Here is a 21874-nt window from a genome sequence, read left to right as displayed (position 1 = left end):
TTAACACTTATACTGTCAGTGAGACCTAACACTGTGGTAACCAGTTATACAAGCTGAAGCGTGGGACGACACGATCCTTAAACGTAGTATCGGCTTACAATTTTTTTTATACTCAGTAAGACTCAAGATTCGAAAGATAATTCTACATCTTACGAAGTGACAGCAATAGGCTTTTTACAGTATCTGAGAAGTTTCTTCAATGAATATAAATGGATAATGACAAATACACAGATTATTGAGACGAGCAAATTGAAATGTAAATCGATTGTATCATTACTTCGAGTATAGAAGTTGGTGACTTCAGCACTAGGACGTGTTTTTATTACCTACTCTGGTGTGCTGTGTAGTTGTGTTACTTATGATTATAATTTAGTCAACGGTTCTAAACGTTTCGACTGATTTCTGTGGCATTACCTGATTCTGAGGTATACAAATGAAGTGATATAGATCGCGCTACTTTCATTTTCACCTACATAGGAGTTGTTGTTCACTACTTTGGACATCTTAAGAAAATGGGGTGCAGCCAATCAGGAACAGTCAGGATGCAACGTTCATCTCAACAACTGGATACTTTCTTGACGTCAGAACAGGTGCGTCTGGTGAAACAGAGTTGGATGATCCTGGGAGAGGACATGGCTGCAACTGGACTATTGGTGTTCAAAAAGTAAATATTAAAGTTTTGATTAATGTCTATATAAACTAAACAGGTAATAAATATCAACATCACCCGTACAACATCATTACTCTAGAAAATTCTACTACCCGAGACAAATTGCCAAAGTAAAATGATTATATCCTATAATGACATATATCTGTAATGTGAGGTTTTATAGAAACATTGCATTCAGTTGTTTTAACGGTTACTATCGGTATTTAGAGTCAAGATTACATTCGAAAATGGCATTAAAATTCATTGATGTAACCTTAGTTACAGAGTAACCAATTAACTATATAACAAATATTCAGGAAACTAGCAACGTATGCTTTAATACACCCATCAGTAATACGTAGACACGTGTTTGTACAAAAGTATATTTTGAATTGCCTTAGGAGGTCGATATATAATTTTTTGAATTATTTAAATTTGTTTTCTCGGATAATATCATGCAGTTTTTCCTCCCCTTATTGTGAATATTATATATTCTAAATGTTGGCCGGGCTTCGACAAATCTCAAACGGTCATTAGACAAGGTATTAATGATACAAAGATATTGTCTTCCTTGTCTTACTATACATAGACGAATTCACTACTAAGTAAGGTAACCTATTGATGTGAAACAACTGAACCAATTAGAAATGAATGTAAAATATCATGATATGGCCTGATCCTGAGTGGAACTGACATTAATTAGTGGTGGAGTTTATTTGTCGTATGATGTTTATTTGTCCGTTAACGACGCTGTGTATTTTCCAGGAGAGCGAATTCTTCATTACTCTGTAACTGATTACACTATCACACCTGTATCTCTGGATACCCATCATCAATGGACAAGAATACACTCGACCGTTCTAATGATACTGTAACCCAGTATTATTGAACAAGACGCTTGTCATTAGGGATAATTTCATGATTAAGCAAATATAATATTGTTTATTTATACCTAATGGGTTAGGCGACCCATAAAACTGCTAATTCCAATCAGTATCGTTTACAACAAGGAAACTAAAAATCCGGATAAATAATGTAAAATATCCGTGATGGAGAGACCTTATGGACCAAACAATGTTTCGGATTAACTTGAAAAAATATAGGTAATATAACAAAAGACAGAATTCTGATTTTTAAAAATGGATTTTGTAACAAATGCGTTCTAAAAGTTTTATTGATGATAAACAAATGGGAATAATAATGGCGATGAAGAAATTCTAACGACACGCATTAATTCTTCGATATATGACAGTTTCTTGTTGCTGTTATTTCAACATGAGGACTTTTTTTGTGAACCATGCCTTCATGGAAAGGTCATTTCGTTATTGTTTTCATAAAAATCCTTTTTTCTTGATATATTGTGACATTGAATTGCATTATAAATAAATTTATGAATGAAAATGATTAAATCTATGGAATCATAGGACTAACGTACTTCCCTTATGTAGATTTTCACTTCTCTTTTGATCACTTTGGATTTTTCTCTGTCGCCTTTTCAGCTTTAAAGTTTAAGTCCCTAAGTATCAATAATGACTCTTAAAAGAACGAAATAGCTTTATGATGCAGTTTAAACAATTGTTTGGCTCTACTCTATCTAACTCTAAATATGTATATTTAAAGGTGCTTATCGCTTGTGTTTTTATACAATAGTCAAAACATAATTGTTAATTGGAACAGTTTTTTGGTAGCGTTATCTAAGGCAGGGACATTGATGTTTTCAGAGAAGTCTTCCATCGGAGAAAAGGCCTTTATATATCATTGATAATAAGAGTATAAACTAAACCTATGTTGTTATCATAACGATACTGTAGTCGTGCTGTTTAATATCAAAGCGTATATTGTAAGTGTATATCTTTGTCAATTGAATATACATGTAAAAATCGAAACAAGATAACTGTAAAATATTAGAGATATGACAGTATGTATTACAGCGTGTTTCACACTTGATAAAGACACCTGTCAGAACAAACCAGTCTATGATGTATAAATGCTGTTGTTTTAGCATGACAGAATACCATGTGTTGATCACAATTTGTCTTTGCATTCATAGTTGCTTCACGACAACGCCATGTGTTGATCACAATTTGTCTTTGCCTTTATAGTTGCTTCACGACAACGCCATGTGTTGATCACAAATTGTCTTTGCCTTCTTAGTTACTTCACGACAATACCAAGTGTTGCTGAGAGGTGCTTGCAATCGTCTCCTTACATGGATCACTATTTCTTTTGACATAAATGCCACTTTGTTTTTACCTCAGAGTTAAATTCATGATAATGTTTATTTGGTACCCGTCAGTCAATTGTAAATGTTTTTATGTTTCAAATATACATTGATACGATTTCCAACTTTCATGTTTAGTAATCGTAATACAAATGGAATGAAAAAGTACTCGATATGGATTAAACATTTGTAAGAAGGCGAATAAACATGAAACGTCAAGAGAAAAGACGGTCAATGACTAAAGATTTACACCTTGTGGTAAGCGGCTCTAGATCAAAAGCCACATTATGTTGACAACGTCAGGTGTCATAACTGATGAGCGAAGCATGTTTAAAGCGTTCCTGAACACAATATTATATAATATATAGGCCAAGTCACTCAAAAGGTCAAATTGTGAGAACAACGCCCTCAACAGACGGTCACACTGTGTTGACAACGTCCCTTAACAGACGGTCACCTGTGTTAACAACGTCCCTCAACAGACGGTCACCTGTGTTAACAACGTCCCTCAACAGACGGTCACGCTGTGCTGACAACGTCCCTCAAAAGACGGTCACACAGTGTCGACAACGTCCCTCAACAGATAGTAACAGTGTTGACAATGTCACTCAAAAAACGGTCCCACAGTGTTGACAACGTCCCTTAACGGACGGTCACACCGTGTTGAAAACGTCATTCAACAGACGGTAACACTGTTGACAACGTCCCTCAACAGACGATCACACTATGTTGACAACGTCCCTCAACAGACGGTCACACTATGTTGACAATGTCACTCAACAGACGGTCACACAGTGTTGACAACGTCACTCAACAGACGGTCACACAGTGTTGACAACGTCACTTAACAGACGGTCACATAGTGTAGACAACATCACTCAACAGACGGTCACACAGTGTTGACAACGTCACTTAACAGATAGTAACACTGTTGACAACGTCACTCAACTGACGGTCACACAGTGTTGACAACGATCACGTTGTTCCTAATGACCATGTATATAAAACTGCAGCATCTACTGACACTGATAAAAAGCTCATTTCAGTACAAATTAGCATTGGATATAGCATATCCTATAGTGAATAAAACGGCATTATACAGCTATTTCGTTTATCTAAGACTCGTCAGTGATGCTTATACCCAAACTTGTTAGAATCTAGAGAGGCGAGAAAACCCAAAACTGGTTTAAATGAAACCAGATGGTGCTAATACCAAGATTCAATGAAATTTCTATTTTTGATACAATTGAAGGAAATCAAAAGAATTGAACAAAAAAGAATCCTTTAATGTTTTACCTTATTCAAACATAATATCAAACTTCTGCTCTTATAAGGAGACAGTTAAACATTTTGATGACGATACAACATTAATCTGGCAAATCTGTCTCTATATATAACATTTCACATGATGACGACTACAAAAGTCTTTTCAACATATCTCTATATATATCACGTCACATAAAGACGACGACATTAGTGTGGCAAATCTGTCTCTATATATATCACGTCACATGATGATGACGACATAAGTCTTGCAAATCTGTCTCTCTATATAACATGTCACATGCCATTAGTCTGCCTAATCTGTTTCTATACATGATTCCTCACATGGCGATAAGATTAGTCTTGCCAACATGTCTCTGTATAAAACACCACATGATGCTGACATTATCTTCTAAATATAACACTTCACATGATAACGGCACTACTCTGATCAACCTATATTTACGTTTAACACTGCACATGCAATATTAACTCATCGAATATACATAAGGTGGTACACCTTTTCCAGGATAAAGGTTCCTAAATGGACATTTGAGATCATGACAAGGACGTTTTAGTCTCTTATACGCTGCCGAGATACTGCTCCCATCACTATCTTGTACCATAAATTCCCTGGGAGAATGCGTGCTATTTTTAGATCGTATTACTTAATTGATCCTTGTGAGATCCTGAATTGTTTCGTTGTGATATAGAATTCAATATATGAAGAACATATTTAAAGACGTATTGTATAACATAACAATAGCTGGTCAAGAATAATATAATTTCAAATAATTAACACAATTTTAATGTTCCAAAGTTTGTTATAAGCTAATAAAAGCCCTGTATTGTATTAGATTTCTCAGTACAAGACCACTGTTGAACCACTGATGCAGGCCCATCATCAGAATACAATGACAGTAATAATAACAGGTACAGGTATGTTTACCTAGATCCCGTCCAATATATCATGCAGTGGTACGCTATTTAATGTCCCGTTAATACTCTTATGTATGGTGTGGACTTAAATACGTTTCTGTTGGCATGGTGTGTAAGTTAATAGATAATGTAATTAATATTAGTCATGATGATACAGTGTTATTGACCTCCTTCACATCAGTGACAACAACATGATGTCAATGGAAGCCGCTGTTTGTATTGGATATGTACTACATTACCATAGTGAGATATAATTCAATCCCAGAAACTATTGCTACAGCATTTATTCCTTGTCTGTAAAACAAACCATTGATTGAAATATAGACGAGTAAATCAATAAATTATATTTATATCACTGTACTAATAGTGATACATAAACAACGGTACCTTCATGGCCAGTTTCTATCTATTTTCTAAATCCACGGGTTGTGAAGAAAACACTTAGGAAAACTAAAAGATATTAGCGGCATGTAAATAAAAGATGAATTTTGACTCTAAATCGATGAGAAGATATGAACGAAAAAAAGATTTCCATGAAAGATGTCGAGAGATCTATAAGTTATTGCCATCTCTCGACATCTTTCATGGAAATCGAGAAAACCATATTGAATATTTGAATACATTTCGCTAAGTTCATGGTGTCGCATTCTTTTAAGTAACAAAGTAACGCCTAATTTAGAAATGTGGTCTTCCACCAAATCAAGATTTGGATCGTGTCATTTAGCAATCTCTGTGTTAATGTTGCTGGGCTGACATGATATACACGTCATACAAGAGAATTTAGTTATACCACTAAAAATCGTACTACATCACTAACAAATATGTTGATGATACGATCGTTTTACTATAATCATCTCTTCACGCAGTAAAACCTCCCCTAACGACCACCTCTAAATTACGACTACACTGTTATTGCGGGCACATTTTTGTCCCGTTTTTTTTATTTGTTTTTTTCTAAATATGTCTTTGTATTGATCGACCCCATTATTGTGACCAGTCATCAATTATGAATTGCGAAAATGATAAACCTGTATATGTGTATAGGGTGTTTACATTTCTAAGTATTGAATTCTGACTTTCTTCCGATGTACGTGTTATTGTTATTGTTGTAATGACACCGATTTATCTACTAGAATAGTTTTCACTGATTAACACAATTAGTAATTCACATCTTCTGTTAATTATCTGAATCTGGACGCTATGGAAACAGATTCCATAAGACGGTTGAATATTGAAAGTTTTGATATCGGTATTGAAAGGTGTTATTTCTTTTGTGTGTCTTTTTAAAAATTGTCTTCGATTTACAGGGATTTACTTCGATACCACAGTGGATTTTAGCTGCAATTTAGAAACTGCATTACAAAACCTCTTTAATTGGAGCTCTTGTTTGATTAAGGAACAATGCAATCATGTCTTTGTTATAGATGCACTAGTATAAAATGGCTTTTATTGTCATAATTGTATCAAACTATTCTATCAGACCAGAATTGCATACGTCGCAACAACCCAATATTGATCCCCTGATTCTTTGCTCGTCAATATGTCACTTGGACTTTATATCAACATCACGACTTTTCAGAGGCTTTCAGTGTTCTTATCAATACTACATTATTTCATTACGTTTTAAATCAATTTTTCTATACTTTATATTCATCTACTGTCTGCAGAAACAGGTTTGTCTGACAAAGTGCTTTTGAATTCTTCATTATTCTTACGAACAGTCAACATAACCCAACAAAATAAACCCACACGCTTGCATACAAATACTATCCCGTATAACTTTACACTGTCTGAGTGAGTAACTTCACCTACCCAGCATAAAATGTCAACACTGTCCCTACATCCTAAACATCATAAAATGTCAACACTGTCCCTACATCCTAAACATCATAAAATGTCAACACTGTCCCTACATCCTAAACATCATAAAATGTCAACACTGTCCCTACATCCTAAACATCATAAAATGTCAACACTGTCCCTACATCCTAAACATCATAAAAGTGTTCGAACTGCCCCGTTATTCTACAACATAAAATCATTAACACTATCCCTTTATCCCACAAAATATACAAGTTGTTTGCAATGTTCCTATATCTTATCAAACATACAGGATATATCCAGTACAATATTAAGATTTATTTGCATTAGCCCTATATCCTATATAATGTAAAAATTGTTTACACTGTCACTATATCCTACACAATCTGAAGATATGTTTACAGTGGCCCTATATCAGACACTGTCCCTATATCCTACACAATCTGAAGATATGTTTACAGTGGCCCTATATCAGACACTGTCCCTATATGCTGTACAATCTGGAGATATGTTTACAGTGGCCCTATATCAGACACTGTCCCTTTGTCCTACACAATCTGAAGATATGTTTACAGTGGCCCTATATCAGACACTGTCCCTATATCCTACACAATCTGAAGATATGTATACAGTCGCCCTATATCAGACACTGTCCCTATATGCTGTACAATCTGGAGATATGTTTACAGTGGCCCTATATCAGACACTGTCCCTATATCCTACACAATCTGAAGATATGTTTACAGTGGCCCTATATCAGACACTGTCCCTATATCCTACACAATCTGAAGATATGTATACAGTCGCCCTATATCAGACACTGTCCCTATATGCTGTACAATCTGAAGATATGTTTACAGTGGCCCTATATCAGACACTGTCCCTATATCCTACACAATCTGAAGATATGTTTACAGTGGCCCTATATCAGACACTGTCCCTATATCCTACACAATCTGAAGATATGTATACAGTCGCCCTATATCAGACACTGTCCCTATATGCTGTACAATCTGGAGATATGTTTACAGTGGCCCTATATCAGACACTGCCCCTATATGCTGCACAATCTGAAGATATGTTTACAGTGGCCCTATATCAGACACTGTCCCTATATGCTGCACAATCTGAAGATATGTTTACAGTGGCCCTATATCAGACACTGTCCCTATATGCTGCACAATCTGAAGATATGTTTACAGTGGCCCTATATCAGACACTGTCCCTATATGCTGTACAATCTGGAGATATGTATACAGTCGCCCTATATCAGACACTGTCCCTATATGCTGTACAATCTGGAGATATGTATACAGTCGCCCTATATCAGACACTGTCCCTATATGCTGTACAATCTGGAGATATGTATACAGTCGCCCTATATCAGACACTGTCCCTATATGCTGTACAATCTGGAGATATGTATACAGTCGCCCTATATCAGACACTGTCCCTATATGCTGTACAATCTGAAGATATGTTTACAGTGGCCCTATATCAGACACTGTCCCTATATGCTGCACAATCTGAAGATATGTTTACAGTGGCCCTATATCAGACACTGTCCCTATATGCTGCACAATCTGAAGATATGTTTACAGTGGCCCTATATCAGACACTGTCCCTATATGCTGCACAATCTGAAGATATGTTTACAGTGGCCCTATATCAGACACTGTCCCTTTGTCCTGTACAATCTGAAGATATGTTTACAGTGGTCCTATATCAGACACTGTCCCTATATGCTGTACAATCTGAAGATATGTTTACAGTCGCCCTATATCAGACACTGTCCCTATATGCTGTACAATCTGGAGATTTGTTTACAGTGGCCCTATATCAGACACTGTCCCTATATGCTGTACAATCTGAAGATATGTTTACAGTGGCCCTATATCAGACACTGTCCCTTTGTCCTGTACAATCTGGAGATATGTTTACAGTGGCCCTATATCAGACACTGTCCCTTTGTCCTGTACAATCTGAAGATATGTTTACAGTGGCCCTATATCAGACACTGTCCCTATATGCTGTACAATCTGAAGATATGTTTACAGTCGCCCTATATCAGACACTGTCCCTTTGTCCTGTACAATCTGAAGATATGTTTACAGTGGCCCTATATCAGACTCTGTCCCTATATGCTGTACAATCTGGAGATTTGTTTACAGTCGCCCTATATCAGACACTGTCCCTTTGTCCTGTACAATCTGAAGATATGTTTACAGTGGCCCTATATCAGACACTGTCCCTATAAGCTGTACAATCTGAAGATATGTTTACAGTCGCCCTATATCAGACACTGTCCCTTTGTCCTGTACAATCTGAAGATATGTTTACAGTAGCCCTATATCAGACACTGTCCCTTTGTCCTGTACAATCTGAAGATATGTTTACAGTCGCCCTATATCAGACACTGTCCCTTTGTCCTGTACAATCTGAAGATATGTTTACAGTCGCCCTATATCAGACACTGTCCCTATATGCTGCACAATCTGAAGATATGTTTACAGTGGCCCTATATCAGACACTGTCCCTATATGCTGTACAATCTGGAGATATGTTTACAGTGGCCCTATATCAGACACTGTCCCTTTGTCCTGTACAATCTGGAGATATGTATACAGTCGCCCTATATCAGACACTGTCCCTATATGCTGTACAATCTGGAGATATGTTTACAGTCGCCCTATATCAGACACTGTCCCTATATGCTGTACAATCTGAAGATATGTTTACAGTGGCCCTATATCAGACACTGTCCCTATATGCTGTACAATCTGGAGATATGTTTACAGTGGCCCTATATCAGACACTGTCCCTTTGTCCTGTACAATCTGAAGATATGTTTACAGTCGCCCTATATCAGACACTGTCCCTATATGCTGCACAATCTGAAGATATGTTTACAGTCGCCCTATATCAGACACTGTCCCTATATGCTGTACAATCTGAAGATATGTTTACAGTGGCCCTATATCAGACACTGTCCCTTTGTCCTGTACAATCTGAAGATATGTTTACAGTGGCCCTATATCAGACACTGTCCCTATATCCTGTACAATCTGAAGATATGTTTACAGTGGCCCTATATCAGACACTGTCCCTTTGTCCTGTACAATCTGAAGATATGTTTACAGTGGCCCTATATCAGACACTGTCCCTTTGTCCTGTACAATCTGGAGATATGTTTACAGTCGCCCTATATCAGACACTGTCCCTATATGCTGTACAATCTGGAGATTTGTTTACAGTCGCCCTATATCAGACACTGTCCCTTTGTCCTGTACAATCTGAAGATATGTTTACAGTCGCCTTATATCAGACACTGTCCCTATATGCTGCACAATCTGAAGATATGTTTACAGTGGCCCTATATCAGACACTGTCCCTATATGCTGCACAATCTGAAGATATGTTTACAGTCGCCCTATATCAGACACTGTCTCTATATCATGTACAACGTAAATTGTACTGGCGCGTGTTCAAATGTTTTCTTATCCACCATTTTGTTACCAAGCACAATCAATTTTAGTAACATTTGTGGTTATCTTGAAATATATGAAACATCTCTGTTCCGAATGTTGTAGGAGGGACATAATGTGATGATCAATGGCTTCTGATTATGTCAGATAAGACTTCTGATTTTGTATTCTACATGCCTTATAGATGTCGTACAAAATCAATGCATGACTGTAATGACCCTTTGGCGGCTACGTCTTTAATTATTAATCACAGAATTGATGTTAAACGCTTAAGTAATCAAAGGCATTTTATTAGCATCTTCTATTGATTTCGACACCAGAGGCAAATCATATTCCATCTTTACATGTACCACCATGTTGGCAGCGGCACCGACATATTTCAAGTAACCATATATAGTGTCTCCTCTGATATTCTTTTCACTCAGAATAAACATTTGTATGTTTCAGTTTTACACGTGTGATAATTGTCAATTTCATGACCGTTAACTTTGGTATTTCGTGTAACATGATTATTGCAGATTTTCTCTTTATATAAATCTTTGATAGATAATATGAATTAGCTATAAATAAAAAATACATAGTTTTTTTTAAGTCCGTGTGTTAGCGTTTCTTTATCTTTACAGATTTATGTCATCAGCCAAATTACAGAAACAATATGACACGAAAAGTTATCCAATATATCTATCATCTTTTATAATCCACGATTATCCGCAAAGTGAGTTATACAAATGCTAATTAAGTTGATTTCTAGGTTTCCGAGTCACAACAAATAACTATTTGTAGTTTTGCTTGTTTTAGTATTTTTATCATTATTATTTAATCACTTATTTGAGAAAAAGTGCAAATTTGATGGTAATACATTAATATACGAGAACTAATTGATAAGTTGTGATCCGTGTATTGAAGAAATTAAGCAGGGATGTACATTTGTCATCTTTACTATTCCCTGTATATTTAAGGCTGTGTACCCGAATATATGTGTCATTTTGTCAGATTATGTCGAAGAATTCTAAAATAAACAAAGCAAGTGACTTTTGCAAAATTGACAAAATCGCTGAAAGAGCAGTGATTCAATATTTGCCTGAAAAAGTTTCGCAAGCACCTAATGATACCTATACTGATATGGTAGCAACACCATGAAATTATGCCCCTTCATATGCTATAGTTAAAAGTTGAATGGCGGAATTTTAGCGTGGTAGTTAGAGCCTAGGGGATGACGCCCGTCTTGGGATGTCTGTCACTGTTGCAACCCCAGAAAATGGTCAATAAAAGTCAATGATATAATGATGGCTGACAGGTGAGTTTCAGAGATCTATTTTGCTAGTTCAGTTTGGATTTCACAGCAAAGAATATATTCCTTTATTATGGAAGATCTTGCAATGAGAAAGCTCCTAACCCGTAGTGTACCAAAACTTCTGACAGATGATCAGAAGCACACCAGACGGACTTTGTTGCGTGCTAATCTTAACCTTTTACATGCAGATCCTGTTACGTTTCTGCAGAGTTTTGTGACTGTAGGCCAAACAACAAACAATGAAAGTATCATGGAAATTCGCAACGTTCGATATTCACTAATATGTCTTGTGACTCCTTCTTCATTTTTCTAGTTTTTATTTAGAGAACGTAGAATTACTTTGGTTTAACCTAGATTACGATCATTGTTTCAGGTGGTTTGCTGCTGATTATGGTGTTCTTATTGGCCGTTATCATGTACTTATTTAGTTTGACCAAGATTTACATGGCAGATATCGTCGATGCAGAAGGACACGTGAATCCTTCAGATACATATCGTGTTGTTGCCCATGTACTTTGATACCTATTTGTCTTTTGATCATATTTTCGTCCTAGATTCAGGACATTAAAGTTTAAATTAAGTTTCTTTGTTACTATTGTATTTATTTTCTTGTGTCCCATTTGGATAAATCGTACTTCTACAGCTTCAGACATAATATCCAATTCTTTGATAATATGACGATGTGTGGGCATGTGCCTTAATGATTGCTTTGATCTATAAATGCCACACAGCATTGATAAAAAACACGCAATTTCTCCGACCAGATTACACTCGAGTCGTTTTCCCCAATGCATTCCGTACTTTTCTTAATATCTTACATGTTCACCATGTGTATATTGCGTTCGATTGTCTTTTCCTGGAATATGATAAAATGCAATATTTGACAGTGTTGTCTGTTTCTACCAGGAATAGAAAAACCGATTACTTTGGTAGCAGAATGGTTGACGGAGACAGTAAGGAGGCAGTTGTAAATGTAGTCGAGTGTTTCTGGCACCGTTCTGTTCTATCATGGGACCAAAGGTGTTGAATATACATATAATATGCAATTGTAAATGTACTACTACACACACAAAAATAAATAATTAAGTCTTTTTTTTATAAAAGAAGGTAACGAATCGTGACAATAGTGAATAACTAAAAAATATATTACAAATAGAAATATGCACCAGGGAAACAATTATTATTTCGTTCTAATTGTGGTGAAATGATATAAATTGTACGTCTTTGTAATGCAGTCTCATTCATGGGGACTTTCTCTGAGAGCCAACATCTTTTTTAGCAGTAGGATGGGGTTGTTTTAGGAAGCAAAAGCAAGGCAGTTATATCTTGTTTCATATAAGCTGCCATTTTCTTACCTGGATTATTACCTGAGATTTACCTGTGTTTTTCACAAACTATTTTTGGTATGATTGAGACATTAAGCTTAATATACACAGATTTTAATTGATGAAAAATACTGAATAATTAAGTTTGAAATCATTCAGTACAAAAACATGTATAAATAAATTAAATTGCTATGTCGGATGATGAAGCACAACACCCGAAGTTATTCCTAAAATTATTATGATATGAAGGAAAAAGTACCTGTAAAAAGCTATCATTGAACTAAGTAATCTATCATTGATATATACAATATTTAACTTAATTACCATACATAGCATAAAATAATCATTTTAGTGTTATATAATAAAGTACCAGAAACAAAACTAAACCATAATGAGAAACGTATCTTATATAAAACTAGAGTATTTGAAATAAAAAACAAATGAACCTGAAAGAAAACTAGAGAAAATAAATATATTACATATCATATAATCCTATATACATTTTCAAAAATATTTGATATACCTTTCACCACGGGCCAACCTAGCCCAATAGGTGTTACCTCCATGTACTCAAGTTCTGACCACCCTGTCTGTTTTCAACAAATTGAGGATTAATCTGAGCATTAGTCATGATTATGAAGAAAGACTATGGGTTTGTTTTAAAATTCAAATGCAAGGACAGAAAAATATGAAGGATGAAAGATGTGACATAGCATTGTTTATACTAATCAACACGTGCTTGGATACCCATCTCATTTAGCTGCTATGTCACTCCTCCCTATTGATGGTGAACTGAAACCCATCGTGGCAACAAAGTAATACTTACGCCTGCAACCCCACAAAAAGTTCTTGCAATAATGGGATGCTGAGCTTATAGGTTAGGTCATTATTGCTTGGTAATTGGCATCAAATCTACTAATTTATCAATGAGAAATGATTAATAGTCATTTCAGTTCCATTTAAAGTTTTGGCCAATTAGTACAACATGTCTACACAAACACAAGGTACAAAGTATATGTGAAAACAGTCAATACTCTAAAATGTGAAAATTAAATTTTTGTTGTTTAAACTTTACAAAATTTTCATAAATATTACATTCAAAATAATATATATACAAGTCAAAACATTAAAATATTTCACAAGACATGTAGGTTTTTACATACATAATAAGGTTGTGAGAATAAAATTAATTAAAATGTGACTATTGTTTAAACATATTCTTAGATATCTATAGTTAAAAAGTAATACAGGTTGCTAAGTGCAAACAGGTGAAGTTTTAAAGGTAAATTAACCTGTTGGGAATGATGCTACATTTAGGAAAAGACTTTCAAAACAAACTGCACTGTATGGGATTAAAAATTCTTAGAGATACACCCGACCCTTTTATGATAGCATTTTCATGAAAATTTAAATGGTTATAAACAGCTTTTACGAAACTACTCTTAAATACAACGAAATATTCTAGATGATGTCTTATTTACGTCATAGTCACTAAATTTTAATCTTCTGCATACTTTTAGTTTACTCATCCTGATATACATTTTCATTTTGGGTATAAATTGGTTGTACATTGTCAGTAAGCCAAATTAAGTAACAAACCCTTAGATGTATAATAACCAGCATCAAACGATAAATCATAGTCCCGTGATATTGAATATCCAAATATCCGCGAGACATAATTTCTGATCCTATCTCAAATACATATCCTCACCCTAGTCCTTCAAGGTCAATATCACACGACAGAATCCTGGTAGTAAAACTGATATCATGGCCGTTGAAGATTTTCCCTATGGAATTTGGAAGACCTCGTGGTAGCAAGGAAATATTAATTAAGGGTTATGATTCACTAGTTAAAACAATTTACTTAATGTATAACAGAGTTAATGATTTTAAATTATCAGTATACATATATATATAGTCTTTTATCATGAAGATATGAACTGACTGAACTGAAGGACAATATTGTGTAGGGATATAGGATACATGTACCATGATTTTATCATCAAACAAATACTTCATTTATTACTCTGTAGATATTCTAGTAATCACGTGACGCAGGTACACATTTATTCCAATTGCAAGTATTGATTTAACATCGAAAATAACCAAATTTATCGAATCTTTGGGAAGCGCACCTGTTTCTGATTATAAATTTATGCATGCGACTTTTGTACTATCAAGAGTAAGTATTTAACTCTTGCGAAAAGTAAATATAAACAATATCTACAGTGAGTTCATTTAACTCCGTTTATCTAAAACACGAACAAGACGCTCATATCGATCTTCGTTTACAATTATTGATCTATCTTAAAATGATTTTAGTTCATTTCACGACTACCAGTATAAATCGGCAAGTTACATCAGTTTGATTATATAGTTAGAGATGCTAGTTAGAAATTGTCTATAAATTGGCATGATAGGTATTAGCAAAACAAAACAAAAAAGAATGTTTATATATTGCGTCTCCTTGACGACGACTTAATTGATTTTTACTCAAAACATACGTTTAACATGAACATAATAGCTTTGACTTTTTATTCCGCCCCAGTGAGTTGATTACTTTAATGCATTTCTGCTTGAGTGAATAACTTACTAGTGAAACAAAAACCACAGGAATGACGATAATACATTCTCTGTAATACCTTTCATTGTGTAATGCTTTGTTTTGTCAGACAATCGACACCATAGTTCGTCTAAGTGCACACCAGTACAGAAATTCACACATCGATATTAATGATGTTGTATATCTAAAATATGCTAATGCATTTTTCATTGTTTTGGGGCGAACATCAAACTCCCAACGACAATCGTGATCAAGTATCTTAGCAACCAATGTGAACAGTGATAAGCAATGTCTGTTCAGAGACTTTTATGCTATAAATAATCACATGATTACAGTGAATGCATCATACATGATATAATGTTAATTCCTTAGAACGTCAAAGAACATCTAAGAAGGCAGTTTCATGGGAATGTATTATCATGTACCATGATACCAGAGATCATTGGTGCCTTGCCATTGCAATGCATTACACTCACGCACTGTCAGTTGAAGTCATTTAAAAAGGTATATAGTTAACGGCCGTGTTGATGGTTAGCTCGATTTTCTCTATCACAAAGCTACAGTATAGCAATGAATGTAACCGAGATCTCGAGATATCACATTCCTTGATTTCGCTACCAAAAGTAATGACAAAGAATAGGAATTAGATATCTAAAGGATGAATAGGATTTAAAATAATACAAAAATACCAAGATCTTACCACAAACGTAGACAAAATCATTATAACATGTTTCGGGAAATTACATGGCGTTTCGGAAAATGTTTTGCTATTCGCTCGACTTCCGTTGTATCCTTTTATTCTGTTTTGTTTTTCTTCATTTCTTCATTTGTTTCAAGATGTTATCCTCTTCAGACTAGTGTTTTCATGACGCCTTAGAGAATCTTGGCTCAATTCAATCTAGCCCCTTCTCTGCCGTACATGGTAACGAATGGGAAATACATGTAATTAGTCAGGAAATAGGGGTAACTATCCCCTACGCAGAATATTACAGATTGCTAGCAACACTTAAGACCAAAGTTCAAAACAGATCTTTCACACTTTTGAAAAATTAAATAAAATCAATTAACGCCATCAAGATGAAGCAATTGGGAAAGTAAATTATAGGATGCTGCCATATTTGAACAAACAGCAGACAATCTGTGGGGATGGTACAAATGACACTCAAGTTAACACCACTCAATAGGATTTAAGAATAAGGAAGAGCTAACAAATTAATAAATCTGCATTCTACAACTGTTTCGTCAAGGTTTAATGCCTATCATCTTATTTGAGCTACAGTATGGATAATTGATCTGTATAAATGATCTTGTATTGGTTGCCCATTACGTCTGAATGGAATTGGAGTTTAAAACAAAATTTTAACGTTACTTGGTTTGTGTCAGTATGGTGACAATACTCAAACAGGAGCACGAAATTCTTGTTCATTTGCTAAAACTTCAAAGGGAGAATGATAACATTTTTAAAAATTATGTTTATTGAGGAATGTTGTATAGCGCTGTTTTTAAATGTAAGTTTATCAACCGAAGCTCTACAGAATGCTTTAACATCACATATTTTGTTTTACGACTTTTGCAAACATTACCAGCTTATCTTTGTTAGCATTCAACTATATGACTTTCACTTTTAGAATTTGTATCAATTTCAGTGTCTCTATTATGCATATATATTCATGTTAACCAGAAAAATGCATAGTTCTTTGCTAACGCGGCTTTAAAACAATGTTACAAATAACTACTTGAACCATGAATGGTTATGTCAATGAACCAAAGACGAAAATTGTGCAGGAGTACCTATTCTGTTGTTAAGTGTTGTTAAGTGATTGAAAATATGAGCCATGAATACAATTATAGATGAAAATGAAACTACCTCTGTGATACAGTAACGTTAAGGTCAGAATCAATAATTGATTCGGAAGTTTCCACAAAATCAACAAAAGTAAATAGTATCTTTCGATAAATCAATTAGTACGTATACCAGCTCGGAATAATAAATCAACATGCTGTTAATGTGTCTGTTTACACTTTCCTACATTTTCTAGATCTTGAATATTTACACGATGTCTAAAAATTCCCGAGTTTGATTCGTTGAGTACCAAATGTGTAAAATGATATAATGATGTTCGATATAATAAAACCGATAAAAACAAAGTGTTCTGATAAAACACGTTACAAAATATTGTAAATGAGATATCCTGTAAAATAAGCAATATGATAGCATCTTTCATACAAATTAAAAATTTTATACGATAAAGTCAAATAATGAATTAAAATGCATCAGCAAGCTTCTTTAATCTCCTAGACATCTACATCAAAGGGCTAAATCTTTGAAGCCTAGGAGGCGACTGAGGAAAATCAAGGGCGATCAACAAAAATGTCAAAAATCTAGATAGCCGAATAATTAAATACATTTCCTAATATTTATTATCTGAACATTTCTTAAGAACACCATGTACATGTGTATATTTTGAATAGTGCCGCTATATCAATGAATTTAAAATACAACATGTAGATATAGACAAATACACCCAAATGAATATAAAAGCAATCCATCAAAGAAACATTCACTTCTATGATGAGAACATTGTTTACAACAATTTCTCTCTATATCTTATTTTATTCTGAATTAAGATATAAACCACTCATTAAACACTGTCAGTACGTCAAGTTTTGCTTCTCAACAACCTATGATGTTTATCATTAATACAAGGACGCATTCTGTAGTCTGTTGCTATGAAGCTCCAGCGAAAGGATACAAAGCAACAACGCATTTTCTTCTGGGTGGTAACGTGTATTGAATATATATTCCTGTTAGAAAATTACATATGACGTTTCAATGACTGTATTGTCTCCTTCGGCGGACAAAATTCCAGTTTAAAGCATATTTGAAAGAACCGTTGTCAAATTGATAGCGTGCTTGCAGACATAACCTCCATTACACCAGCCTAACTGCTTCAAACGGTCTTTAAACAAACACTTCTGTGACTAAACATTATTTCTATCTTATCTCCTTTTCTCTTGGCCTAGCGTCCACTATCATGTGACATGATCTTCAAATTGGTGAAGGTAGGCATTGCTTTGTACGAAATGGTAACAAAATAATAGAATCTATCGGTTATGAAAAAATCTTATAAAGCTGAAACGGCAAGACGGAGAAACAATAAATGTTTGTTGAATTGGTGATATTGCATAAGTACATAAGGTGAAAACCATGTGCTTTTCTACGAAAATCGATGATTTTTTAACCAAGTCAAAGATGTGCGCAATTTATGTGTCCATTGTCCGTGTTTAGAACTGGTCCTCTGCAGTGTGTCCAGAAGGCTTCCATGACTTGCTGCTAGAAATTTTCTCTTTTCACGCCCAGTCAGGATATCATGGCGCCATGGATGCGATTTTGTTCTTGTTTTTTTTATCCAATTGTTTCATAGCAATCGTTTCTAATGTCTATGGTACGTGCAGCACCCAAATTCTGTTTAAGGGATGGTGAGATTGGAAATTTAGGAATCGGTCTGTGCGTGTCTTTAAGCTATTTATTGTTACTTTGACCGTGCCGTTATGTTTCTTAGCAAGAAGATTGTCAAGAAAGGGCATAACCGCGTAGATTTATTTCTACATGTGACTGTGATATTGTAGTTGGTAGTAATTGATTGGATGTGTACTGTCATTTTTTTTGTCCCTTTCGTGACACTCTCCTATATGTGGTCAACATATCATTTCCAAGGGTTAGTCTTGTCCTGTCAGGCAAATGAAGGGGGCGGATGGCATGTTGCTTAAAAGCGAGACAACGTAGAATGAAACGAAATTCCCATCTTTTTTTAAATTTCGGACTGAGAGCATAGGTTCTGCCAGATCTTTAGAGTTTTTGATTTGATACTCTGACCTCCCCACAAGGTGTCTTACAAAACGGCTTTAAAAATAGCAAAATACGTAATATCAATGATACTGCAACAGCAAAGAAAGACGCGTATAAAGGAAGAAGGTTTCTTGGTGAGGTCACGGTGGCCGATAATGCATTATCATCGTCAGATATAAATGTAACGCTGTCTGGCTATTAGGAGAAGTTAAGGACTCTTTACGTGTCCATTAAGAGTTATTGTTCAGTGATCAATATTAAAATACCTATCGGAGAAAGGAATATCACTGTTCTTTAGTTCTTAATTAATAATAGTTTCACTTAATCATAAGTAGGATAATGGGGAGAACATTCATAACTGCCTTCTAGATTACACATCCGCCAATCAGGCTAAAAATAGAATTACTACACTATAAATATAAACTTAGTGGAAGTGTGTGATATTATTTACATAGTTAGAATAACATTCTACGACGTTATTAAAGCGTTAGACTGAGTATGACATTTAATGATATTTAAACTTGAGCAAAAGCCAAAGCTTGTAAAGGAGACTGTCAACATTGGGACATAAAATGTGACAGTCTTTGACAGTCGATTGATTCATTTTCAGGTTGTAATATAAATTTGTTATGTCAGCTTTACATTCTTAATCCTATTGTATTGTTCTATTGGTAGAAATTTATTGTTTATTAATTGGTTTCAGATGGTTTCGTTTTCATTTTATTGGTCAATCTATTTAAATCATATGCCAACAAGAATGTTTGCTTGCATTACTAAGAAATGACAAATGTTCGTGTAAGTGAGGCCAGCTAATCGCAAAGATTACGTTTACAAACGATGAAAATAAAGAAATCGATGAAAATTTCCTTTTTTGGCTATTAAAAACACACCCCACTGAAACTCTGTCTTAAATGGTACCGATACGCCTACAGAAACGATATCCGTATCACACGAGTTTGTAAACAACACAACATTGCTGGCTTGAGATCGATGAATAAATGCTTATTCTTGGCTGTGTGTGTACAAAAGTTAGATGCTGAAAATAATGTTGTCCTTATTATATCACTCACGGAATCTGTGAATTAATTGATTATGAAGCCAGTCGTTTCAAACAGACATTTCAGTCCTTCAGATTGGCAAATGTAGAACTTAAGTGTTATCGTAAAAAACAAAGTTTCGTCTCATTATCAACATCAACCAACTTATTTATAACTTTGTGTTTTTGACAGGTTATTTGAAAGTAATGAAGGCCTGAAAAAGCTGTTCTATAAGCTAATGAAATCAGACAACCCTGACAAGATGGAGTTTGACCAGGAGAAGCTGACGCGCCATGCCACCATTGTGATGCAGGGACTGGGCGCTGCGGTAGAGAGTCTAGAAGACTCGGTTTTCCTCACAAACGTACTCATTGCCATGGGCGAGCGTCATGCTACATATAACGTGAAGTCAGATATGGTTCCGGTAGGCAGCCAACTGTCCTTATAATGTTTTAATTATTAATCAACACATCTTTGTAGTGCAATAGATGATGATTAGGTAGTACACGCCATGGGCTTACAGGGATGTAATTACTTCTGACTTATGTAACATAGGACGATGTAAAACTTCTGTTGTAAAAGAAATCCCGTGCTAATAGGGTAGCAGCTCTGTCAATTTACCCAATCAAACGAGAAAAAAATCCATTCAGTTTATAAACATATCAGTTATTAAAATTCACAAACTATATGCATTAATTTCCCCTAATTCAAATGTTTTAACACCGCAGAAAGATAACAATTTTGTTGATATCGTGACGGCCAACTCTTTCCGTGTAAGCGTATTATAATCGAGTTATTCCTCTTTGGATGCATGCCAGATTTCGTTGGCCTCGCCCTTGTCGATAATAGTCTGTTCTTCTGTTGCAGCACCTTTGGCCGGCAATTCGGGATGCTTTTAAGGAGTTGATGGGAGAGGACTTTTCACCTGCTGTTGAAAGTGCTTGGTTGCATGTATTTGAATATATAGGCAGCAAATTCAAGATGGGAATCGTAGCGGGCAAAAAATGATCAGATCAACTATATGTGAATATTATATCAGAGAAGAAGTATATGTCGTGGTGTTATCAATTCTCCATAGGATATATGTAGTACTATTTCGCGTGTGTTGATTTCTGATGTAATAAATTGTTTTCAAAATATGGCAGTTAATGTATCTAAAAGAACAAAACGAAAAGAATAATATTGTATCGATTAAGCAGAGGTGAAAGGTTATAATTTCGAAAAAGCTTGACTGACAGGGCACTTTTTTCAGAAGCACTACGCATGGGCAATGCGCTTTGGAGAGCATAATGTACATATGATATATGTTATTTATTAAATTATTTGTGTAAAGGTGTCTTTTTGTCTTCATTTTTCGTCAAACGACTTTCGTTTAGACACATTTGTCTGCTAGTATAATATATACTGAATAAAAATTAAGCTGCACA

The 21874-nt window shown here is 35.0% G+C and overlaps 1 protein-coding gene across 1 annotated transcript; it reads left to right on the top strand.

Annotated features, from left to right (window-relative positions):
• The first annotated feature begins 512 nt into the window (after positions 1-512).
• LOC132551945 (neuroglobin-like) lies at positions 513-21455 on the top strand. The gene is made up of 3 exons (XM_060216092.1): positions 513-664; positions 20640-20871; positions 21315-21455. Exons 1-3 carry the CDS (start codon positions 513-515, stop codon positions 21453-21455), a joined length of 525 nt encoding a protein of 174 aa, XP_060072075.1.
• Positions 21456-21874: the final 419 nt, after the last annotated feature.

The sequence above is a fragment of the Ylistrum balloti genome, unplaced genomic scaffold (assembly GCF_031769215.1).
Source record: "Ylistrum balloti isolate Yb309-2 unplaced genomic scaffold, AGI_CSIRO_Ybal_v1 Utg369630, whole genome shotgun sequence".
Lineage (NCBI taxonomy): Eukaryota > Metazoa > Mollusca > Bivalvia > Pectinida > Pectinidae > Ylistrum > Ylistrum balloti.
The sequence above is the reverse complement of the archived record's forward strand: the minus strand, read 5'-3'. Positions and strand labels throughout refer to the sequence as shown.